This window comes from Antrostomus carolinensis, unplaced genomic scaffold, assembly GCF_000700745.2.
Source record: "Antrostomus carolinensis isolate BGI_N321 unplaced genomic scaffold, ASM70074v2 scaffold5113, whole genome shotgun sequence".
NCBI classification, from domain to species: Eukaryota; Metazoa; Chordata; class Aves; order Caprimulgiformes; family Caprimulgidae; genus Antrostomus; species Antrostomus carolinensis.
In genome coordinates, this window is record NW_010307135.1 from 22105 (window position 1) to 48554 (window position 26450).

General features: G+C 38.4%; 1 protein-coding gene across 1 annotated transcript; it reads right to left on the reverse strand.

Annotated features, from left to right (window-relative positions):
* Positions 1-1000: 1000 nt before the first annotated feature.
* On the reverse strand, positions 1001-26450 carry TRPS1 (transcriptional repressor GATA binding 1; the record flags this gene model as incomplete). Its single annotated transcript, XM_010165316.2, has 4 exons — positions 26414-26450; positions 22450-23378; positions 9622-10751; positions 1001-1604 (listed from the first exon to the last, which is right to left on the reverse strand). Coding segments are annotated over exons 1-4 (2700 nt in total), but the record flags the coding sequence as incomplete, so codon positions are not given.

Genomic DNA, 26450 nt, shown 5'->3' on the forward strand with positions numbered 1-26450 from the left:
AAAACATTTATCTTGCTTTTTGTCTTCTTCTGACTTGTTGTTCATTCTTGCAGTAATGTATGTTATAAATGTTCTTATAAAAGACAATCAAGAAAAATAGCTGATCTTCACTTTCCTTCTAGTGAGGTTTGTCTGAGGACTGACTGCTCCTGTAGCAAGTTTCTAGTTTAGATAGGGAGTAGCCCCTGAAAACATGCAGTGACGACTCCAGGAGAAAGGCATTTGTCTCCCTGTTCAGCTCCTCAGAATTTAGGAGCTTTTCTAACCTCAGATTTCCCTAAAAAAAGTGGGAAAAGCATACCTTAATGGAAGGGGAAGTTTCTTATATATAGGCCCTTTTTTTAAAAAAAGAAGACAGAATAGGAATTATTTGGTGTGACAAATATTCTCCTTTTCTTATCAACCAAGCTCCTTCCTTTTCTCTTTTTTTTTTCTTTTGCTTCCAAGGCAACTAGACAAGTGCCAAAATTTATATATAATTATATTACTTTACCAAAAAAAAGTCTAATTTTATTAATATTTAACTCAGGTTTAATATTCTTAGATATCTAATAATGCAAAATCTTGATAAAGTGTGATCTGTTGCACCACAAAAAAAAAAAAAAAATGAGGTGATTATTTGGTTTAGTGTAACAGATGTAAAGCCTTCTGGAGTTCTAAACTTTCCTTCTTCAAATGCATCATCAACCTGCACAATTATCAGGAATGATTAAACAAAATTCAATCACAGCTAAATAGGAAAAGCAGAAACACTTGCTTACTAATGCTATGTCAATATATACACTGGTTTATGCAGAGACTTTGGAACATTTACCTGCCAGTGTAGCTCTACAAGTTTGAGTCTTCCAGTCTTTCCTTGATTTTTTTTTTTTTTTTCCCCATGCATGAAAAAGAAACCCAATCACATTACTCTGGAACTGAAGAAATCATCTGCACGCCTAATTAAACATAACATACATGTAATCATAAAAACCAAGAAAGAAAAAAGAGAGTTTCCTACCCGTAACAAGGACTGCGATTCGTCCTTTGCCTTGCTGTCCCCGGACCCAGAGTAGGGCTGGGTGAGCTGTCCGGCTTTCTCTGCCGCTCCGGCTGGCACGCCCTGCAGGAAGCCCTTGCTCTCCACCGCTAAGCCATAAATGGGCCGTGCAAGATGGGCAGCTTCTACATTTGGACTATCCCTTAAAGGCTTTGGCTGCTCTTGGCCAACGGACACTGGGGTCAATAAGCCTAGACTGGTCTGTGTGTATGATGGGCTTCCTCTCAAAATGTCTGTTCCTCTCCAGGTCACGTTGCGAAGATCATCACTGGGACTATCAGTCCAACCTTTCTCCTTGAGCACTTCCTTATCTTCTATCTTTTCCCTCTTCACTATGCTGTCAGATATGGGCTCCCCTATTTTGGGGTCTGTATTAATCAGACTGTAGACCTTGAGGTCCATTTTTGGCTCCTCCTTGATAGACGAAACACCATGACTGTCCTCCCCATTGGCTGTAGTGACGTCCATCTCCTGACAGTGCACAGTGTTGAAGTGCTCTAGTAGTGACTGAGTGTCAACAGCTGTGAAGCTGCACTGACGGCATTTGTAGCAGTTGTGTACTCTCCTGAAAGAAAACAAGAAGTGTATTAACAGGAGAGCCTCTCCTCGGCCTTCCCTCTCGCAGTGGTTCTACCCACCAAGATGAAGAAAAGAAATCAAACATGCAGGACAATTCTCTCTAAAGAAAGCAAGGAGGTTTACTTTGGTGTCTTACACAACATGTGAAAAATCCTGCTGGTGTTCCCCCTTACACCTTGCAATGGCCGCCCATTGCTTATTCTCAATCCACTGCATTATTCTAAACTTCATATATTTTTCAATGAGAATCTGTGGGTTTTCCTTTCAGTTTGCTGCAATATACTTTTCATTTTCTATTGTGGTAAAAACACTGAAGTAACACAATTTTTCAAACAAAATCAAATAGTTAGAAAAGGGTAGTTTTCTTTGTATAAAAAAAATCCCTTTGTATAAAAAATCCACTTTGTATAATAAATCTATGCTAGAAAGTTCAAATGCTTAAAATATTTCTTTGCTTTCCACCAACTTAATATACTTTTGGTTGACTAAGATGATTCTGAATGGAGCTCTGGTTAACCATGTACAGATAAGAATACACCAAAGGACAGAAGGTTGTACACAACAGACAGTACTTATTTTTTCTCTATGGACATTTTAACACAACTATAAAAGATGCTGCTCTAAAGAAAAAGCAAAATGGTTGTCTGTATCACTACAAACTCTGTTTTCCTGTCAAATACAGAAACGCTTGGGTATGAGCTGTGGAGCAGCGTGGAATAATGCGCCTTCCTGTTTTTATTCTAAAAGCCTATATAAAGTACTGTGTTACTGAATTATGTAAAGCATATGTTGCTACATGAGAACATCATGTTACTCATTTACTGTATCTATCATAGAAACAGAACACTGTTTATGAGCTCTGTAACACCACTATGAATAATTGTTTGTAGCACAGGAGCAGTCAGAGCCCTCTGTTAGGCTCCGGGCCCCACTGCGCCCAGCGTCGTACCAACGCAGAGTAAAATACTGTCCCTGCCCTTCATCAAAATGTACATAAATCTGCAAAAGCTTCTCCCTACAGACACACTCACACATCCACACCCCAGGCATTCAAAGTCACAACAGCATCTTTAGCCAAGCTAAAAAACGACTCTTTCGCTATCCACACAGGACAAAACTTGTATGAGAAATCTGTTACTGCCCTGAAAGCTCCAACTGTTACAATTAATTCTTTTGAGGCCAAATCTTAGCCTCAGTGAAGTCGATGGCAAAACTCCCATTGACTTCAGTAAGATTAGGATTTGGCTCTCGGTACATCTGTAGAACTGGAATGATACACACAATGTCCCATTTAGAGTATGATAGTTTAGAAGGGACAACTTGCCAAACTTATTAAACCCCCTTGTCTTCCTTCTTTCCTTTTGTTGGAAAAACAAACCATATGTTATTTACATTGTCTGATTTTCTTGCAGTTGTGTCAGCATTCGGACATGAGTACACATTCAGATTCAAGCTTTTTAGCCCTTGTGCAATATCAGTTTTCTTTTTGTCATTTTCTGTATTAATATTCATTTTAAGGGACTAGATGGGCTCGTTCAGTTATGTAAAAAATAGAGTCAGCTGTTCTCCACATAGCCTTATGGCACCAAAATTTACTTGTGGGAGAGCAAGCTGTGGGTTAAAATCCTGTTCTGGCTGTGTTCCTTTTTCTTCATTCTAAAATTGTTTTATTAAAATCAGCTTGTCTCTCAATGTTGCACTAATATATATTCTCTTGCAACTTAATTCTTTTCTAAACTGAGCTTAATTCTCTTCAGAAACAAAAAAAAAAAAAAAAAAAAAAAGAGAGAGAGTGCTATCTGATCAAAACCATTTTAGAAATACAAAAGGCCAAGTTCTAAAGAGGGTCAGCCCTGTAAAGGTGGGATACCATCAGGGAAGTCCAAGTTAGACAGGGGCTAGTTATCTTAAAAGCCAAATTAAACAAGACATCATTTGGGGCTAATGGCTCAATCGCATACACTCCCCATGTAAAAGTTTATCAATCCTTTGGGAGGCTACTTAGCCCTAAGTGTCTATTGTTTAACTTGGCTATTTCAATGGCTAACCCCCTTTCCTAACTTGGCTCTCATCTACAGATATCACACCTCCACACAGCTGATCTTTTTCTGCTGAACTTGTCATCTTCCCCCCGGGCCCCGGCCCCGGCCCCCTTCCACGCTGGCTAAATGTTTTTGATCAGAAGCAGTACACACCACAGGAGTGGTACCACACTTCTGAGGCCACAAATAAATGCTGAATATTAGACACAGTTGTAACTACATGGCTGAGGACCAGGTACAGTCATCTCTATTACATTAAAGGTTTGTTCATTTAAACTATAATTTATTCAAAGACAGCCATACAAACATTCCTTCGTTTTTTTGTGGAACTGTGGTAGGCACTGTGATGTGGAGAAGACAATGACTGATTTAGGTAGATAGTAACTTGACAGTCTTTGTTTTTTTTCAGGACATATGCTTTTCTTGTGTGCATGAAAAAGTAATCTCTGCCATCAACATTATCAATCTTTATACTTCGCACGAGTTTGTCCTGTATACTTTTCCATGCCCAAGCTCCAAAAATTAAGTTAAAGTTTGGAACTGACCAATATAAGTCAGTCGCAAATAATAACATAGTAACTATCATCAGTTATTAGAGAACTTTTGAAAGCTGGAAACTTATTCTCTTCCAGAACAAGGCATACAAAGAAAATGTTTTCATCTCTGACTATTTTCACTCCACCCTGATAGAAATCAAGGAAACAAGTTGGCGATGTTTGATTTCTTTTTATACTAGAACTTAAACCTACCCCATGTTTCTAAGGGCCCAAGTTACACCTAGATTTGTGCACAAAGCTCCTCAAAGCTAAGCAACAAAATTTTAAAAATTCCAATTTGCAAAGTACACAATAAGGACTCCTGTGCATTACCTTAAAGTTACACTTTACAGCTAAACCATGGTTATACCATCTGAAACTCCGAACTCAACAGTTGCAATACCATGTATTGGTATACAGCTGATCAAAGGAGAGATGTTTGAGGAAAATCTCAGTATGGAAACAAGTGGTGTAAATGAAGAAGAATACAGCATTCTCCCTTTTATGATCTTGTTCATACACAACTCAAAGCAAGGTAACAGCAGTTTCAAGCCATGAACTGGCATTATCTTTAACATGGCATTAGAACAGCAGTCATCTCATCCATTGATATCACTCAGTATTATTGTTTTCACCACAAAATAAATCAAAGGCCTGATTATTCATGGACACTAAAATATTCGTGGTCCAATCCCAAGATTAAATGCCAAGGAATTTAGGCCAAACCTTTGCTGCACTGTTACATTCTGACAACTTAATAAAATCCTATCATTATTTATTTTACTGAAATGTACTTGAATTGGGTGCTATGAGATATAAGGATTTTCCCTTTTAAAAGCTTAAAGTTGAAGAGATTAGATGGGGGGGGTTTTGATGGATTTAATGTTCTTTACTTGAGCTTTCTAATAGGCTGTGGTAACCTTGACACTAGCCACTTGTTAATTAAGTCTTGTTGACATACTTCTAACTAGGTAAGTATTACAAAACACCATCCTTACCATCCTTTACGAAAGAAGTAATTTATTTTTTTTCATTACCTGAAGACGTTCCTATGCTCTAGGGCATAGAAAATATTCTGGATAAAGGTACAGCTGTAGCATCACTTCAATTTTTTTTTTGCATGTTTTGAATTTCGTATGAATATAATACTTACTAGTATTTCTCATGAAGAAACAGGTTTGTAAGAAAGTTTACTTTTGGGATAGATGCCGCACTCAGACTTATGGGGAGTGGAAAATATTCAGAAGGAAAGACAGCAAGCAAAGCAAGCAAGAAAATTCAGCAGAGGGACAGAAGGGGGAGGAGAACAGGCAGAGCAGAGAGTAAGGCTGAGATGAAAGGAGAGCAAAAGCCATTGCAAGAGCAAACAAGTTTAGAGCAGTGAATTGAGGTGTCAGGAGGATGGAAAAGGTCTTCACAGCTGCTGCTGTTGTTCAATGAGTGTACGCTCCTGCTCTGTGGGAAAAACGGGAGCTGGTGGGCCTCAATCTACACTTTTGCCCTCGGTTGTCCTCTCTGGGGAGTGTCCCAACGGCTCCACATTTCCATAATCTGCCCTGCTGTGGCTTCTGCTGCTTAACAGTGCAAGCGGAGAGGCAGATCCTGACGGGCAAGACCTGGGTACCCTTTTGCCTTCTACCCCATTTGCCTTTAAGAAGTAGGGAATTTCATTTAATTCTAAATTAATTTCAAAAGAGAACCTTACATACGTGCTGTCCTCCACACTTTCAAAATAATTTCTGTTTATTAGAAGAATTCTTCTACCTCATTGACAAGCTTATCTTTCATTTGAGTCTTTCTATTTCATTTTTGTATTTTGCAGTTGTTCAATGAGTAAGTCATTATCCTACCTTTTAAAAAAAAAAAAAAAGTTTAGAGCATTTTTCAGCATAGCATTTTTAATTACTACTAGCATTGATCAAATGCCTTCTGTCAAAGTCTTATTTGACAATTAAGGATTTACATGAAAAATTCTAATTTTTGCAGAAATGACAAAACATATTGTTTTCCCACATCTTTTAGCAACATAAAAAACTCCAAAAAAAACCAAAACCCTCCCAACTACTGTAAGAAGCCTCATTTTTTCTTAAGAAAAAAAAAAATAAGTTTAAAAATTAATTATTTTGGAGCAAGCAGGAAAATAATCTCTAGACTAAGTGATCCGACATGCAAAATTTCCCTAAATACTTGGTATGATTTTTATCTAAATTACAAGTGTTGGCATCTTTTAGCTCATCAGAATACTAGACAGTTTTGAGGAAAAACTAAGCTTCGCAATGAACATGAAGAGTACCTAATTCCTCAGAGGTATAATGGAAAATAAGTAGTAGCAGAATTAGTAGAAAATGGAGGCCAATAAACCTTCTGGGGATTTATTTGAGTAAGCACATTTTAGTGAGGTTTAAATACAAGTAAACTCAAGTGCAATGTGATTCATTAACTTTGAATTTAACTGAACACCTCAAATAATCATGTCAAGAAATACTGAATGAGCATTAAGTGTAACTATATATTTCTGTAGACAGAAAACTTGGAAAAAACTACTTTTGCAAATTCTAATACTGTTGCAAATACATGGCTGTAAAGGAAGAATACTGGGACACAGAAAATTTTTTAGCTAGCAGACAGTGAAATAGCAGATGTAGAGTCAAAAGGAAACAAAATTAAAAAGAAAATAAATTAAACATATTGTTCACGTGTATGAATCAAAAACAAAAATAATACAAAATGCAGACAAAAAATACATGAACCAAAATATGTAAGTAATATCTAAAGCCATCTCTGATACTCACAGATTATCAAGGGTGAACGTAATTATGTGAACAGCAGAACACGTTCTGCCACCACATTAATGCTTAGTAACATGTTTACCATTAAAATCCATTCAGCTCCTTATTGCGTAAATGGACAGGTTTTAGATATATGTGCATGTATAGCATTTTAAATATATCAGAGATACATCATGTGTGGCATAACAGCTTTACTGAGATAAACTCTGATGAAGGTGTCCCTGCTCATGGCAGGGGGGTTGGAACTAGATGATCTTTAAGGTCCCTTCCAACCCGAACCATTCTATGATTCTATGAAGGCACAGAGAAGGCTAGCAAGGTTGTGAGCTGACTCCGCATCAGTGTGTTTCTGTGCATCACATAACTCCCTAACACTACTATTTTATAGAAGTTCTACTTTTTAAAATCTGAACTATTCTATATCTTTAGTTCATAAAATACAAAAAGATAAATAAAATACATATCCGATACATGCAAAACTTCTATTAAAAAAGGCCTGATAATAATAATAAAAATAGAAGCTATAATGCCCCAGAAGTCTCTCTTTCCATTTGTTTTAGTTTGATAGAGTGAAAACTATGAAAACTAGGTTATGCGTAGAAAAGCAGTAAAACCTGTTGGTGTTTGCCGTTACTGACCACCTACCACAAACTGAACTAACTTCTGTGATTTCAAAGAAGATGCACAGTGGGGGAAACCAGCAGCAGTACACAAAAAAAACAAACAAAACTCAAAAAGAGAGGAGGGCAGGAGAAAGGGAAAGAAGGTGGCATGAGGATGTTGTACTTTCCTTTAATTACATGACATCCTCAGAGTACTCAATAATGTCACAGACTGAAGGCTTAAAAAATGCATTGTTCGAGTGTCTTAAACAGAATGGCCTAATTTTAGAAAAACAAGTTGACATTTGAACACTTAAGTGCATCTCTTGATTTTCCAGAGTGCAGTTCCCTGTGACAACTGCCAGAGCCACAGGGTGCTGAGCCCTCCAAAGGAGAAGCTACTACTACCCCATCTCTGATTTAATTTTGAAAGTCATGGCTTCTCCTTTCCTTGGAAAAAGGATTTTAACTAGGCGTGCTTCTTAAAACCTAAATTACCAACTGCAGCAAAATAAAAGTGGGTTTTTTTTCAGTCAAGGAACCATTTCAATCTTCCAGTTATTTAACCACTAAAAAACGATCTTGCCATGCCCCAGCGGCAGACAAAGTGCTGCCTATGGAGTTCTACAGCATGGCTCAAAGCTGCTATAATAATGCTTGGAACTTAGATACCACTTTTCATCTTCAAAGCAGTTTACAAACATTAACTAATTAATCCGCACAACATCCCTCAGGCCCACTTGGATCAAAAATGGGGCACTGCATGCTGGGACCTGAATCCTCCGTGGGCCCTAGCTCCAAATTAAAGATGAGCAATCTGTTTCTTTTTTTCTTTTTTTTTTTCTTTCTTTTTTTTTTTTTTTTTTTTTTTTTTTTTAAATAGACTCCTGACACATTGCCAATGCAGCCCTCTGTTGGGCAACATTTGGATGCCCCCAGCTTTAATCTCTATTAAAGTATCATGCCCCAGTCTGCCTTTGTTAATTTTGGATGTCTTGGAATCTATTAAACATGGCACAGTTTCTTGAGCTTTTAACAAAGCTTTAGCTTTGAAAATGCATCCCCTTTTGTCTTCTTTCTAGCTGGCTTCCATGCAAAGATCATTTAGATGAGATAGATACTGAGTTTTCCGTTGTTGTTGACGCATTAGCCTTAACTATTAACATATTCGGCATGATTTTCTAATATTTAACATTGCTTTTGCAGCAGCACATAACTGTTGCTCTCTACAAAGCCTAAGAGCCAGTTCCTCCTCCGATGTAAACTGGACTGCCAGTTTACAACAGCCCAGGAACTGACCCAAGAAGTTTAGCAGGGAGTTGGCTGCCACGATGACATTGTGTCAGACTGAGTCAGGAGACTGGCTGCATCCACCTCCAAATAGGAACATTAGCATTTAAAATAAATAGAACGACACTGTAAACCAGCAACACGAAAATAAGCATCTGCAAAAGGATCTTGGGGGATGACATCAACAGACAAAAGAGTGTCTGCTCCCAGTGTGAAACCAACACCAAAACAGCAGTGGAATGCTCTTAAACTAATTATTGCGTTGCTGGACTTGGGAATGGAAAATACTACAAAAAGGTAGTACATTGAAGCACTGTTACGGAGCATGAAAGGATTCATAGTCTATCTTGGAAAGTGAAGCACTTTGTGTTCCCCTACTGAATGAAGATGCCAGTTTTCCGGTAAAAAGCCTAAACTAAAATAGTACCTAAAAGATTCTGGGTGGAAAATAGTTGACCAAACCTCAAATATGCTGGAACTTCAGCATCTGCACAGAAATCCAAATCTCCCTCTTCTTTACACAGGTTTAAATGTATAATTAAATCCACTGACTTAGCTGGTGGTTTTCCAAAACAAAGTGGATGTTGGATTAGACCCTGGCTGTAAAGATTTATATCTATACACATTCATATTTTGATTTCCAGCTTCCTCAAATGTTTGGGAAATGGCGACATTTAATTAAGGAACTAAGGGAAGGCTGTTTGTTTGGGTTCGTGTCATTAATCGTTTGAAACTTCACTGTACCTGTAGTGTCGGGAAATCTCTTCTTCCACCTGGGTGGTAAAGTCACATTTGGTACATGAGTGTTCTTTGTTCTCCTTGAGCGTCAGCGGCCCCTCCGCCCCTGGCAGGGCGTTTGTTTCTGGTTTGACATCAGACGCTTGGGCTTCATGTGCATTCTCATAGTGGAGCAGGAGAACATCCACGTCGGGAGTGGAGAATGAGCACTGATGGCACTGGTGTTTGACTCTAGAGCTTCCTGTCACCCCTGGAGACAGGTGCAAAAGCAAGAGAGCACAGTGGGAACAATTACTTTTTTTGCAAGCAAATGGATAAGTAATTTCTCCAAGGTGCTTTTCTGGGCTGCAGAGGCCTCGGGGACAGAACTGACAGTGCTTAATGGTACATTTATGAATGTTGTGTAGCTGCTGATAGTGACGGAGAAGTGGGCCCACCACTATTACGTCTGGGCCATGGCTCTTTGAGTACCTAAAGTCACAGAACTGACAGTTGTAGCTTGTCACCATGCTGTCCTCTGCTCCTTTGCTAGTCAAGTCTTTCTTTTTTGCCACACTCGCACCCTTTTCTGTCTTGGTCACTAACTCCCCATCTGCATTTTTTGCTAGATCATTCTGGTTAATGACAGATCCCCTAGAAAGCTTATCATTCAGATCTGGGTGAAGGCTTCCTGCCTGGCTTCCCCCATGCTGTTTGCTGTAATGTTCTAATAGTTTCAGTGAGCTGGACGATTCACAGCTGAAACTGCAAAATTTACACCAGTAGTAACTGGTTGTATCGGTACCATTTTGTCTAGAGGAATCTATTGGCTTGATGGGCACCGAATATCCAACTGGTGTATCATCTCCTGCTTTTACAGTGATTCTGTCTTGCCACTTCCCCAAGTCTCCAGAATCACATGGTCGAAGAGTAGGACTGGATTTATTGGAGTTTTTCTCTGAAGTTTTACCAGAATCAGAGGAGGGAAGGGCTGCTTTCATTTTGTTTGGGTGAGTCTGTAAGAAGTGTTGCTCTAGTTCAGTGGAGGAGTTGCCCATGTAGGTGAAATTGCAGAATTTGCAGCGGAAGTACTTGGTGTTGCCTTGGCAATCTGGAGTTTTCCGACCAATTCCAATAAATGTTCCACCTAAAGTAACCTGTGAATGAAGAATAAGGTCATTTTAGATCCACTGTAGATTTATTCAAATAGCAAGAAAGGGAGGAGGAAAAAAGGGGGGGAGGGAAAAAGCAATTAATTCAGAAGCCTCTTTCATTAACCATCACCATCATATTTATTTGTACTGATGTAGTAAGATATCATCCATATACCCTCAGGTATTTAGCACTTGTTGTTGAAGATTTTGAAATGTTTCCCATAGCTGAATATATATTCCATATGAATAATAAATGTATTTATTTGGGGAAACTGAGGCATGTGGACACAACATGGTCTTAACACTCTCTGATAGGACTACTGCTTCCTTCATTAAATCATATCATTGACAGAAGATCCAATAAAGAGTTCTCATATCCCCGAACCCTTTGACAGCAGACTTTGTTGGGAGTCCATACCAGGTATGGAAAAAAAGAATGGGTCCTCAATCTTTTTCTGTCAATACACTTACATGTTTTAATCATGTTCATGCTTAACAGTCCAAGAGAATTGCTTTCTAAATATGAGCAAACAAAAATTACATTTGAAACAATTTTAATTCCATTTGCTGGGTCAGAGTATGACCAATTCTTATAAAGACCATTCTTACAGGAGTATCCAGCATTCGCCAGGATGCCTTTTAACACGCCACAGTGGCTGATGTCTGAAACGAAAGGCCATTTTCTCAGATTACTCAGTACAGACATTCTCCAAGGAAATCTTCTGTTCCTCTCATGCACAGAGCTCAATTTAGTAAAACAAAGATGGAAAAACTACAGTAGAAAAATGGCATGTGGCAAAGAAACCTATCGCACCCAAGTCCATGACATCACTAATTATTTTTTTTTTTAAAGGTAGGTCTACTTAACTGTTCTCATGATCTCTGAGCAAAATGGTCTGCAGGAAGGAAACAAGGCTTCCAGGGCTTATGTTATTAAAGCCTGTGTTCGCATAGCAGGCAGGCCTGTCCTTCCCAAGAGTGCACCACACCTGCCCATGACATCACGGGAAGGAGATCTGCTGCTCCTGTATGACTGCTTTTAAGGCCAAAGAAAGAATCTCCTGACAAAAATGTCACCATTGCTCTACTTCTTTTTCTGAATAGTAAACAGTGTACAGCATCCAGAAGATAATTCCTCTTTACACCCCAAATCCAGAGCCATCTACTCCTTTGCCATCATCCAGTCTACACCACTACATCAAGAACATGGGTGGAAGCTTCCTTATGCCATGTTCTCAATTGTTACACTCAAGAGTTGCCTTCCAGGGAATATAAAATTTCTGCACATGGTTAGATTTCCACTCTCCCAATGAGTAAGTGTATCACTACATTTCTGCAGGATTCAGTTGTAATGCATTAGGCAAATGGTGCAATTATTTTTCTTCTCCTCCTCAACAGCTGTGCCACAAAGAAAGCATGTGATCGCTGCTCATTCAGTATCACACCATATGGAAAGCCTCAGACATACAGAGAGCATGAAATGTAAACATTTTTAAATGCATATAATATAAAGGCCTTTTAGCCATTTAGCTCAGAGAATGAGATGCTATCCTTTGTATCCCATCAGAATTGAACATGTATATTGAGTCAATGAGTTCCTAAACCATGATACAATGAGCTGCTGCTATTCAGTCTCCGATTTTTATTTTTTTATTTTTATTTTTTTAATAAAGCACAATTCCCATATGCTGGTTAAAACTTTTTCTTAAATAAACTGAAAATTGTTTTATGTTTGTTTAGGAAACATATCTCATTAGGCAATGGTAAGTCAGGCAGCCAAATAGCTAGGACTTACTGCAGTAATATTTTCACTGAAACTAGGGCTCCAAGTTCTGGTATCAAGTTATGAATTAGGGTTAGAAGGGGTTCTTTGGAAGAGGGATGTTTTAACAGATCTTCTGTACTGCAGAACATATTATCTCTTTTTATAACAAGCAAGAACTGGAGACAAAGTCATGCTGAGGCTGATCCACTGACAACAGTGGGATCTGGGCCTGTTCCACAGTATCTGGCACTTCAGGTCTCCATCCACTGCATTATTTCAATGTTCAAAGTCTCAGTGGTGTTGAGAGACAACTTAAAGAAAGCACTGATGGACTAATGGTAAACAGAAAATAACAGCAGCTCACTGTGCAATTACATAAGTTGCAAAGTGATCTGGTTTTGCTCATTTAATTAGATACTTATGTTTGTTCTATGCATGCACAGAAAACTGGCCAAAATGCTTTACCTTAAGTGGCTCTAATGAGTAAACACATCCATTACTCTCAGCTGTCCATTCACAGAGCCTACAGATAACAAACCTATTTTGCAGACGCTCTGTATACACCAGTTAGAAACTGTGACTGACAACAATCCCAGCTGCTGTTCATTGCTAATTACTTTTATTTCTGAATGCTGGAAAAACATATTATTAGTACTAGCATTTTACACAATGGACTGTAAATCACAACATTTCTGTAATTTGTGCTAATCCTGCTTAGTTGCCTACATAGCAAATTCACGTCCCATGCTAATACATCCTTCTCTGCATCACAAGAGGATAAACCAGAACTGAGTGTTCTTACACTATTTGTGTTAACCTCTTGCAATGGGGGAGGACACAATCTTTACAGCACTGGAATGTAATTGATTACCAGTTATTGGGCTGGCATTTCCCTGACTACCCTGCCATAATTCAAAATAATATGTCCTATTAGGAAAGCATGTACGTGAAAGGTAACACAGGGTCATCTTAATGTTATTACACTCAAAAGTCATTTTTCACGCATAACAAAACCTACTGAAAGCATCCTTGGGGGTCATCAGGAAAAGAGAACTGAAGAAACTGGCTTCCAGGCAAAGAGGTTGTGAGAAGCACTTGAAGTGATGATATAAACTTAAGCTGTTTCAGCTTTTAGCCAGTCAAATTTGGAAGAAGCCTACACGTTTGCAGAACAGTTTGGATTCATGCACTCTGCTCAAGTCTTGGCTTGACTTTCAGATTTTTCAGTTACTTATCGTATCTCTATGTACAGGCACTAAACTCCTTCACTGGGTATGTAATTGTCTTTAACTTCCTGCTCTCTCTGATCTGCTCCAGACATAGGAAAAACAAAGGAGAAAGAGAAGGAGAAAGGGGAAATAAATAAATACATACATACATACCCTAGAAATCAATATCCACAATTCTGTGTGGTATCAGAAGTGATACCTTCTTGTATTTATTCCCCCATTTCATTTTGAACCCAGCAAAACCTAGTTCTCTGCTTTGCCTTGACAGAGTAATGTTTTCTTAAGTAGACACGCCTCCTCCACATAAAGAAGAAAGTAAACAAAAGCAATGCTACAATTCTGCAGTTCTGTTACAGCAGTGGGGTCCAAAGTGGCAGTCACAAGTACAGGTACAGCTTGCACTGGAAATGTAAGAGCACCTATAGATAACAGTTCCCTCTATAAGCACAGAAGAAGTATCTTTTTTAAGGGAACCTAAACATACAAGGCATCTGTTTGGATTGTGGAAACCTGATTTAGTTCTTTCCTTCACGGTCACTTGCTTTTGAGACCTTGGGATTATCACTTAGTCCTGCGGCACCACAAGTATGGCAATATAGTTGGTATTACTATGCTGTATAGAGGAAAATGGCTATTAGAATGGGTTCTACATTTTGTTTGAGATGGTTGTACTGACATTCTTCTAAAATTGCTCTTCAAAGCCATGTCTCAGTGTGGGATTAAACTGAAATGTGCTTCACAGTAAGATTCCCTGAAACTCAAAACTCTTAATTGTTAAATTCATTAATTATGAGGAAAATTAACAAAATCTAGAATTGGAAAAGAATTGCCACAAGGATTGAAGCTTATGTGCCAATACAACTAAACTATCTCCTTGTACACCACGCACTTTTCCAAAAATAGCCAGAAAGAGGAGAAAAGATAACACGATAACTGACAATGTTTCAAGATGTACTTTCTAAAGCACGTTGGCAAGGACTTCAACAAAGCTATGTAATTGCACTATATGTTTCTAACAGATATGTCTATATTACTTTAATTAGTCAGACTGAAAACAATTATTTCATGGAATAGATGGACTTGGGCAAGTAGAGGTACTTTCAGGTTTGGTTTTTTTTAAAGTATCTGATATTTAGTCTGCCCTTGATCCAAATGTTACCCTGCTCTATTCTCCCACCTCCTTTTCAAAGTTCAATCCTATATTTTATTATATAGGATAATAAATCCTATATAAATAATAAAACCTATATAAATCCTATTTGTAAACAGTTTTACAAATACTGCTTACAGAAGATGAAAAAAATTACCATAGAAGACAAAGTCTGCCAGCTCCTGTAATCATACATTTAATGAAGAAAATTCTACCCGCAGAAACTAGTGGCCTATATCCATGTGAGAGATTCAACTGCAAGGCTTACATGCACAGGGTAAAGATTTATTTCACCCCTGGCTTCTTTTGCAACTACTGATTAGAAGTGAGATCAACCATCTGCATTGGAACATCAAATGTTAATAAATCTTCTTTTTTTGATTACCTGGGTTACATCTTTGGCTAATCAGGAGGTGAAAGGCTCCAGATCTCTTACCAATCTTATGAGCCATCCAGTCTGCCTTTGCCAATTAGTCTTAATCTTCTAATCCTAAAGTATTTTCTAATGCTCTTGTTTATTCATTTGTTTCGTGCAATATAGCATCCAGAACATTCTAACCATCCCACATTTATGAAGTTCTTAATGTCGTACAGGCCAGAACAGATTCCTGGCTTTCATGCAAGTTTGTCTAACACCACCCAGTTCTCTAACCTCCACTATGAAAAACTCACTCCCTCTCACTCACTCTCTCTCTGCATGTAAAACTGGGATCATCTTCAGAGGATATTCTTAAAACTATTTACCCTACTGTGACTAACTTATTAGTAGATACAACTATGTTGCACAAGTGAAGCAAAGACTAAGGGAGAACTCCTGACTTCCTGGCTATTCCTATTTACCAAAAGAAGAAAGCAAACTATTGGGTCACATTCATTCAAGATGAGTATATTCTTCTCAAGATTTATTCTGTTGCCATTGAAGCCAGTACAGTTTTTGAAATTAGGACTTAAAAGGTATTTTTAAAACAAAGACTGTGCCAGAACAGTGACAGGACAATAACAGGGCTTAAATTAAGGTCAGGAGACCAGATGTGCAAAACCAACAAAAGTAAGGAACACAGAATCAAGACTTTCATTTGCTAGCTAATGCTAGTAGACCAATATCTAGCACCTAAAAGAAGCACTATCCCTTCTATTCTTTGTCTGTATAGATAAAATTACCAGACAGTTCCTTGGCTACTGTAAACTCACATAGCCTCACAGACTTCAAGGCAAACTCACACTGATTTACACCAGAAGAAAACCTAGCTGCTTTCCTTTTTCCCCAGTAACTTTATTTTTTGAGCTCTCATCTTTTCTGTGGACTAGCTTATCAGTTTGTGTCTTTAAATAAATCTATGACTATTACTAATCTGACCAGCTCTCTTCATTAACTTCTCTTCAAACACTATCAGATATCCCTGGCATAAAGATGAGGAATAGTAACAAATAAACAACTTTGCCTTGAAGGCTGTGAATATGTATCGCATCAGTTGTTCCACAGAAACCGTCCATCTGAATGCTCTAATTTGAGGGCAGACTACTTCTCTCTGAAAGAAGGCTAAAATAGCTCATTTCTGTCACAGAGCAAGTGAATGATCCCAGGCACTTACTATTTAGTGTCTGACATGTTGTAAATCACTGCATATAATTCTGAATAGTAAACTTGCTAATGTCTCCAAAGAAAGTATATAAAGAATTTCTACTACATATAATAATACAAATCATTACTTATGGGCTACAGCCAACATAGAATTTAGATGCCTACAAGACTATATATGTTTTTTTTACGTAGTGTTTATATATGTGTGTGTGTGTGTATGTTCATAATTATGAGAAAAAGAAGTACATATATGTACCCACATACACACAAGCACATGCATATGAATGTATATTTATGTGTGGTTTACCATCACCCATTTCTCCATCTGTCACCATTTCTTTTTCATGTCTGTGGTTTAAAAGAGATGACTGACCCCTGTGTTCATGAGGTGTGACTCTTTCAGTGTGCAAGGCTGTCTCCAAGCCTGATCACGACCCAGAAATAAGATTCAAAACAAACAGATATGTACATATGCAGATGCAACACCCAAGATTGTTTGACAGCCTTCAGTTCAAACAGGAAAGTCCCCAGGGAGAATCCACAATGTGCCTGACAGATGAAATGGGCCTTCTGGGACATCACACCTTCATGCAAGTCCTGTTCTAGCAGGCCCTGAAAAATCGAGCACAGCACAATCTAGTCCAAGAGATCAGGATACATCATATCCAGCAATAGTTGGTCAGTTTATTGAGATCTAATTCCTGTTTTATGGACAATTGAACTAAAGTCAATAAGACCAACAATATAAAATTTGGATCCATTTGTCTAAGCATGTGAGGAAAATGAAATTCATTCACATACATCCCTTCATCTATTCATGTCAACTAGTTATGTATCCATGTCACCTTATAGGAAGCCCTCTTGATGACAAAGGTGAACTTTAAAAACGTTTGATTTGTCACTAATATAAAAGTAAATTTTACACTTGTTTATGCCTCCAGTCTAGATTCTCAACATACCTGTAAGAGTCACTTTGCCAAAACCAACAAAAAGATATACGAAACCCTTAAACGTAAGAAGATATATTGATTACATCTGTACCCTAGTAGATCCCCTACAGCTTTTTTAGTCTTACCTTCACAGCTTCATATTCAATCAAACTCCTAATATAAAAGTGGAGGATAAAAAGCAGAAGCTACTAATAATAAAACCACTGGTTCTCATTCAGCTGAATCCTAGTTAGACCAGACTTTAATTTTAAGTTGTATTACCAGTCTCACACACTTATAATGTCAGAACAGAAAAGATGCCAGATTTGATATTCTGAAATCCAGAATGCTATAAAACACACACACATAACTTTGTGTAGGCACATGGAGCTCACCACTGTTTTATAAAGGAGACAAAACTTTACACTCCCTGCATGTGTGGGCACTTCTGCCACTTTCTAGGATGCTGAGCAGCCTGGCAGCTGGACATCCAGAAGTATTCTCAGTTGCTGTGAAAATCCTGGAAAAGTTGTTACCCGTATTCATTCATGATAAAGGAGTAGCCTGAGTGGTATAGGACAACTCTTACTATACTGGATGTCCAGAACCATGAAAAAAAAAAAATCTGCTGCCAATCTCTCATTAGTCTGTGGGACAGTGAGATAATGTAATATTTTCTCCTTCTCCCCCTGCCCCCCTAGGCTCATTGAAATACAACCAAGAACCTCTTGGATGGCTTTTATCAGCCCATGGTTTTTCAGAAATTTGTCTTATCTTATATGGCAGTCTAGTATCTAAAACCATGAAACAATCAAAATTACTAGACTGGATAAAAAAAAACAAAACCCCCCACTTTTTAGTACTTTCAGACAGGAGTCTGAATCTCTTTAATGGCTGAATAAAAGAGGAGGTAGGTATGGGACAATAAGCTCTAGAACCAGGGCCATGCTGAGCAGGAAGCTCCTCAAAGGTAGCACACACAATGTGAAGCTGCCTGGAGTCAACTGTAAGAACTGCTGAGCACTGCAGTATGTCTTCATTCACGGCTGCACGAATACCCTTCTCCCTTGGGACATGCCATTTGAAGCCCTCACCTGAATGCAGACATTTCTACCCTTTCTTTAAGGGACACTGTTTTCTTTTAAAACGTATCAGGAAATAGGGTCATGCTCCCTTTTATACAATAGTCTAATGGCTTGAACACTTGTTCAGGAAACAGGAAAAGTAGGCTCCTTTCCTTGCTCTGTCACAGGGAATCCAAGCCCACTTCTCCCGTGCTGGGCACCGTCCTGCCCCTTAGCTATAAGCTGATGTGGAAGACAGCACCCTCCAACCTTTCTGTTTAAGGTGTTCCAATGTCAATACCCATAAAAAGATTTAGGGATGAAAAAAAAAGACTCTTGCCTACTTGCAGGCAACTTGCCTGTCTCCAGACCATTCCATATACATTAAAGAGTCCTGAGATCAAACACAGAGGCAACTTAATCATATAAGAGCAAAGCAATGTTTTTTAGCATCATAGCTATTAACTTAGTCACATGAATTTTACTTTAAGTGTAGTCTCAAGATCCGGTCTAAAGTCTACTACTTTAGGCACATCCACAAAGCCATACATAGGCTAAAATAACCAGCAAGGCAAAGCTGCCTATGGAGATTGATTGATTAACTAAATGTGAAGAAAAAGTAATGAGGGGCATCAGCAAAAGCTGATCCATTGAACTCACTTCAAATATTATTCTGATAAAAGCAATAAAGCTGATTAACACATTCTCTGGGAATTCAGAGATGTGCTATCAAATGTTTTCTCAAATCTATACTGGCAAGAAAGGTAATCTCCCAGAAGCAGCTCAGTGATTTTACCCAATCCTATCAAATTTATTATAACTCAATGAACCAAAAACCTCTGACGAAGAAAATGAGAACAAAGAGTACAGGAGATTTTTCAAAAAAATAACATTTTCAAAGAAGAAAAAGGAATCTGGTTGGATTGAATATTCAAATTGAGTAAAAATCTACACAGTAGTAAGGCCAGAAAGCTTAGATTATTTACACAGTTCCCAGCCAAATCCTCTTTAGGTATTACAAAACACAGTCCCAACATTTGCGTACCTGGATATGAAGCCAAATGTGTATCCCTTCTGATTTGCTCACTGCAATACAAAAACAAAACAAACACAAAAACCCAACCACCACACAACACCTAAAAGCCGGGTTTAGGGTTGGGGGGTGGTTTCTTGGGTTTTTTGGGGGGGTAAGTTTTCTAGGACAGACGTCACGTCTGTGGTATAAATCCAAAAATCATTTGATTTTTTTCGTCCAAGCCCTTGGCAAAGAGACTATATCCCTACCTATCTGCAGATAGGACAGGAGATACTTTTTTTTTTCTGCACTGAGACTTTTTCCATTGCTTTTTGTTTACTTTTGCTATGAATGTAAACTACGGGGCTCAAGAGCATCCCTCACTACTACAAATCTTCATATACCGTGGTCTCTGAATGACCACTGTGAGCCAGATCAAAGTCAGTCATCTTCATTCTCTGGCTTCTGCACTCAGCTCCCTGGCCTGAGACCATTGATAACTTCCACCCCAGCTACAACAGAATAGTTTGTTAAGTGCTAGGGGATCAATAAATCAGACCTTAAGCCCAGTCCACTACTATTTTAAGTTAATTGCAAAGGGATTATTTTCCTTTAGCCCAGTACCTATACAAAATAATACTCTTTAGATAAACCAATTATTCTGGTTCAGTTCCCTTTCCATGTTACACAGGAGTTTGACTGAACCAATTTTAACCAGAGCACCAATCGATACGATCCCTCGTTGTGGCAGGAGATGCCAACCATTCAGATGCCTCAGAAAAATCACCTCCAAAATGGACAAAGTAGCAATATAAACATGTGTGGGTGCAAAGGGGATTTTCAAGTGTTCTTTTACTGTGTTTATGAATCTCACAAAGCTGCTCTGTATTGGGAGTGGGGGAGGAGAAAGCATAAAAATATTAATCAGTTACTTATCTTCTGACATAGTCTGGATCAACATCTGGTGCATGTGCAAGTGATGAAGTATGGCATTTGGCACAAAAGCTTATTTAATCTTCTCTTCCCAAATTGGGTAGGGAAAATTAGCACTCTTAAAAATTAAGTTTACAGATCCAAAATTTTTTTTTCCTTTAAAATAAATTGCCAACATTGTATAGGCTGTCTGTTCTATTTTGGAAAATGTTTTTTATCTGAGGAACGGCTGATGTTAAGTAGATTATCCATGGGCTGTTTCCTACCGCTTTTTGTCTCCCCTGCAGTATCTCACTGCCAGGGTTTAGTAGACAAGTATAGTCTAGGTTCAGCTGTTTTACTTCTACTTCTATCAGTTCAAACTGAGATAGCTCACACATCTGTTTTATTTCTGAAAGCACTGCATAGGAAAAGTGTCCAGCTCATTCTAATCAAGCATAAACTTTCCTATAAATAACTAAGGACCTAACGAAACAATTGTTTGGAGGAAATGAAAGTGTGTTTAGAGACTCAAATTCCTCTATACTGTATGCCTGAGCTGTTCCAGTTTGAATGTCTTCCTGACAGCATGGATCAGTTGCTCTAAGATGCCGTCCCCAGAGTCAGCAAACTGAAACTATAGCAGGAAATCCAGGTATTAACATCATACTATGTGCTAATTATAAACCATCATTTCACATTCTGACATTATTCACTTCTAACCTCTTTTAACCAACACAAGTATTTGCTTTCTAATCACAGTTTGACAGGAGAGAGTGTCTGACACAAGACAGTGATCTTTTAATAAGACAGCAGTTCAAATATTGTAGCTTTTACACATAATAAAAATCTTAGTTTGATTTGCTGCTCCACAAAGAAGTTGTAGAGTTTCTGAAAAAAGAGGAAAAGTTTAAAACATTTAAAAAGATTCAAGTTCCTGATTTGTGTTCTGGTTTCAGCTTCTTACTTGAAGTTAGATATTGGTCATCTTAACCTGCTTTGCAAAATGTCTATGTTACAGCTACAGTCTCTGCAAGCATTATTAAATACTTCCCACCTTCTACCTTTTTATTTTAACATACCCTGGAGTTTTCTCTGGTGATTACTACCAGGTTGGACACCATGTCTTATGCAAACATGGTCTTGAAATTGGATGGACACATGATCTTGTTTTGTAAGCAAAATTTGTTACTGATTTTTTTTTTCTTCGAATCTGAATTTTTGTATCATCAAATACTGAGGCATCCTACTACATCTCTCAGCTCATTCAAAAGAGAATTATTTTTTTTAAAGCGCTATCAATTTATTTTTAACTAAGTAAATATTAGCTGCTAAGAAACTAAAAGAGACTCCATGAAAAAGCTTGAGTCTATTCTTTCATGGTAAAAACAAGATTTTTTACAGCAGTACCAGTAGTTTTTTTTTCCCTGTTCCAACTAGATGAGAAAATGACTGAGGCAATAGTCCTTTCCTTGCAGGCTCACTAACGTGAAGGACAGTGTGGATTACTGTTGGTTTTTGAAATTTTTTAAATACCCATTGTGTATTCGGTTTTTCTGGCACTAGAAAACTTCAGAGTTGCCAAGACTTGCCATTTATTTTATCTTAATAAAGAATCAATAAGCCAAATCTTGACTCCCAGCAGCTGATAATTTAGGATTACATTTTAAATTTCCAGCTGCTGTCTTTTGTCTATCTAGTTGTTATTTTTCATTATGATTTGTTCTTTTCTTTCCGTAACAGTGAATCCTTCAGATATGATTACAAATTTAGCAATTTGCCTGTTTGTTGACTGAGATCTTTTGCTATTGATTACCACAACAACTAAATTGTACACAGAAATATCACTGGTCAAAAAGTCAAGTACTCCTCTACTGTGCAAGATGCTCCGCAGACCTGCAGAAAGCCTGGCTAAAAGAGACCAAAACAGTTCTTAAGGCTTAAGCAGGTTATATGAAATACATTCATCATGTAGGAAGGAGACGCTTTGCAAATAACTGACTTTGCAGTTGAGAAGACAGTTAGCAGAATCAGGGAGGCTGGGAAAATACAAACCTGCACATCGTAAGTCCCATTTAATAAGACAGGCCTCTGGGAATTGATGTCCTGCAGCACCCCTGAAAGCACAGTGCGGTTGACTTTCTGGAAGTCTTTGGAGTGGCTGAATTGCACCATGTTGTGGAGAGCCAAAATTTTAGTGTCGAGCTCAGCATCCTGCCTGGTGCGGTTGTGCAGTCCTAGGTGGTACTTGCGGAAGTGTTTGATGAGATCTGTGGGGTCATTCCCATAGTAACCGTATCCACAGATGTTGCATTTGAAGTCCTGAAGCTCTGGAGACAGAGGCGCCGTATCTGGGTTATCATTTACCAACAAATCTGCTTTAGATTTGTTCAGCCTTAAACCCCCATCTGAAGGCACTTGTGGGTTTTTTGAGGCCATGGGGACTGGGCTTGAGCCTTGGCCATCAGTTTGACCACTTTGCACTTGCACTGCTTCATCTGAAGCTTTTGGCGACATCTGATGCTCCTCATTTGTCTCCGCTGCATCTCCTGACGGGGTACAGACCACATCTTGGGTGTCATCTGCATCTGATTTTTGAGGAGACTTCAAGGGCTCACAGATTCCCCCAACAGCTGGAGATGAGAAAGCCAGCATATTTCTGTCTGTCACCTCATCATGAGGGAAGGATGGAACATTTCCTCCCTTATTGTGGCTTTCATAATTGAAGCCAGCCTTTTCACTCAGCACTGAGCTTTTCAAGTCCTTTTTAATGCTGGAAGATGGCTCTTGGACATGCGTGCAAAGTTCCTCCTTGTTATTTAACTCTGCCGCATCATCCTGGTCAGTGTTTTCTTGCATCTGCTCTGCGGAAAATTCTTTTTTCCTTCCAGACTCTTCACTTTCAGTACCTGTAGACTCAAGGGTCTGGACCTCACCTTCACTAGCAACGTTTCTTAGAGGGGGGTTCTTTTTCCGGACCATATCTACCACAGAAAAAGAAAGAAAAGAAAAAAAAAAAAAAAGAAAGAAAAAAATATCCTATAGAATTATTCAAGATCAAGATATAGAACAGATTATAAACCTGGCACTTTTCAAACCATTCTGAACTATATGAATACATCAGCTTTTCAGAAAATTGTCAAATGAGTTTTTAGACTGTGGAGAAAACTGGAATTTTACATTTAAAAAATGATCACACTGAGGTTGAACTTAACTAAAAAGAGAACTTTAAAGCCTACAAAAACACTGCCATCAGCGTGAGTGAATTACAGGTTTCATTATCTTTTCAGAAGATAATGGTCTGGCAGAAATAATTTTAAATGAATGCTTCTTTTCAAATCATTTTTAAAAACTAAGGGGAAAAATAAACTTTTGCAGTCTAATGTTCATGCACTGCACAACTACATATAATGTAGCTTTGCAAAAATATACCTAAAAGACATAATCAGGAGCACTTAAACAAGTTACTAGGAAGGAAACAGATTTAGGAGAGTAAGTAACTTCGAGTGTTCAGAGAAAGCATTTTTCCTAAGCAGGTATCGGTTTCTCTATAGGAAAAGCTCCCCCTCCTACTGCCCATAAACTTCAAACAGGATTATATGGATATGCTAGACTCTGGCCCCACAGCCCATTATTCATGTAATTAGTTCTATTTGCCAAACAAAGAGAAACTAACTTTATTAGGAAACCCGTTGTCAATAAAAGTTTACAGGCCTGGATCCAGACATTTGACATTGCTGTGTGGTTCAGTCAGGATCTACCCCAAAAACACCTGGAATCCACATGGATCTAAACAGACAAGCGTTCCTCTGCTCAGTCCTCCTTGCAGACATAGCCACTATTGCTAAATCTGCAAGTACACTTTCAGGATCCATTTAAGAAAGCTGAGACAGGACAGCAAGAAGGATCAGAGAGAAAGAAGTATGTCATCAGTGAGTTAGCTGCTAGCTGAACAGGGGAAATTATGGAAGAACAAATAAACAGACTATGCAGGTAGCAAGCCAAATGCCTCATCCACTACATATCTTCACCTTCCCCAGCCTACTTAGATGAAACATAGATATGAAACTTCCCTGCACTCTCCACTGTGTTGTTCTGGATTTGATATTTATCAGCAGCTGGCCTCATCCATTTGTGTTCACATGCTAGCTATGGGCAGAAGACAGATGTGCTACAATTTTTTCTGTGCTCTTATCTTTACCAGCGCTGTAGGCAATGATGGATGTTTCTCTTTGCCAAATTGCGTGTGATCCGGTGGCAGCAGCCTGCGGTACTACATATGAGATGCGAGCTGCTGACGCGAGCCAGAGCCCCCATTCCCAGGCCAGCCACAGTCAGGCGTCTACGGAGGCACTGGAGCTCTATATTGCTTTGCAAAGGGAGGACCACCTGGCGATCCTGGGAGCAGCACTGATGCGCTCCAAAAGGTGCTGCATCCAGACCTTTAAAAGTCGCAGATGATCTTTTCAAAACAGTGCTTTGAGAAGTACGGCTGGGTACAGAGGTTAAAAATAAAAGAACAGGCGTCTGTACATCCTCTTATTTACATCTGCTCCACATGAAAGGGCACTGTATGCTATGTTGATAAAAACAGACAACTTCTTAGGGGAAGTGTTCAACTTGTGTCTTGGGCTGGCTCTGTTGTCTTTGTGGTTGAGCTGATCCACAGGCAGCATGGGCTACAGTGAGACCGCTTTCACAGAGAATGCCAGCTCGTATTACAGAAATTTTGACACTCCGTGTGGTCTTAATAGGTTTCTTGAATGCCTACTGTGATTCCTTGCTGTAGAAGACACACATGCTTGGGAATCAAGCATCTTCTTTTTAATGTCAACCACACCTACCAAGATATGTATGAACTGAACTTTAATTCTTCCCCACCCCCCGCCAATAACTTCTGAACCATGAAATCACTCAGAACTAAGAGAAAAGAAAGCTTTCCTGTTGTGGTAAGAGAACTATTACAATACAGACTCAGTCTACTAAAACAACATATGCACATATATAATTCAAGGTATAAAGATAGTCCTCAGCCTTTTAGCATTACTGCTCCTCTGTGGGACTTCATGAATGCTCTTGGTTAACACACACTAAAAATATCGGTGAGCATCTCTGGTAGGGGTTCAGCTAAGTCTGTATTTTAATTCTGGTTACATATCCCAAATCATTTTTAAAATAACTTCTGTTTAAGTGCAATTCATGGCAGTTAGAGGACAAAGAAAGGAGTTCTGACTACAGAGTGAGGAAAAATCAGAAATCAAGAAAGTAAACATCATGACTGTTACCTCAGTCAAAATTAAACAAGACTAAATGCAATGTTTTAAAATGTTTTTGTTACAGATAATTTTGGCAGATAAGGAAAGTTTAGAGATTTTGCTATCTTCATGGCAACTGACAGAAGAGAGTCAGAGAAAGGAACAGAAAAAAAATTCCCTATAAATCAAAGAAAAGAAAGATCTGGACTGTACACAGGCTAACTAGACAGTACTCCAGATCTAGATACTTTGGTTCAAGTTTTCCTGACATATCTGTGTGCCTGTCTGTTAATGGAGGGGGGCGAAAAAAACTATATCTGCCTAATGGAGAATTTTCATACCGTATTCTACACTTGGAGAAAGAAAGGAAATAAGATTACACTGATTTAAATATAAAAACTTTCTTAAGTTGAATTTCAAAGTATTTTCCCCTCTTTTTTCTTTGAGCTTTTGAAAAATCATCTGTCATTTATTTGCTTGATATCCACTCAAGGGGATGGTAAGAAAAGACAGTAATTTCTTTTTTTTCTGTCGCTGAAATTCCACCACTATCATTTTTGAGACATATTATGTAAATAAAACTACATTTGCAATACTCCTAAATCGAAGAAACCATCCACCAACAAGTCATAAGTTAGATATAGAAAGAATATAGCCACTCTGAAATTATTATCTCTAAGACAAATAACAGATTGCACAATGTTTTATTGTGTGCCAAGAACGTTTTCAGTTAACAATTTCACTTGAAAAAATGGATCACATACTTGTAAAATCATACCCAGCATTGACTTCATAAGGCAT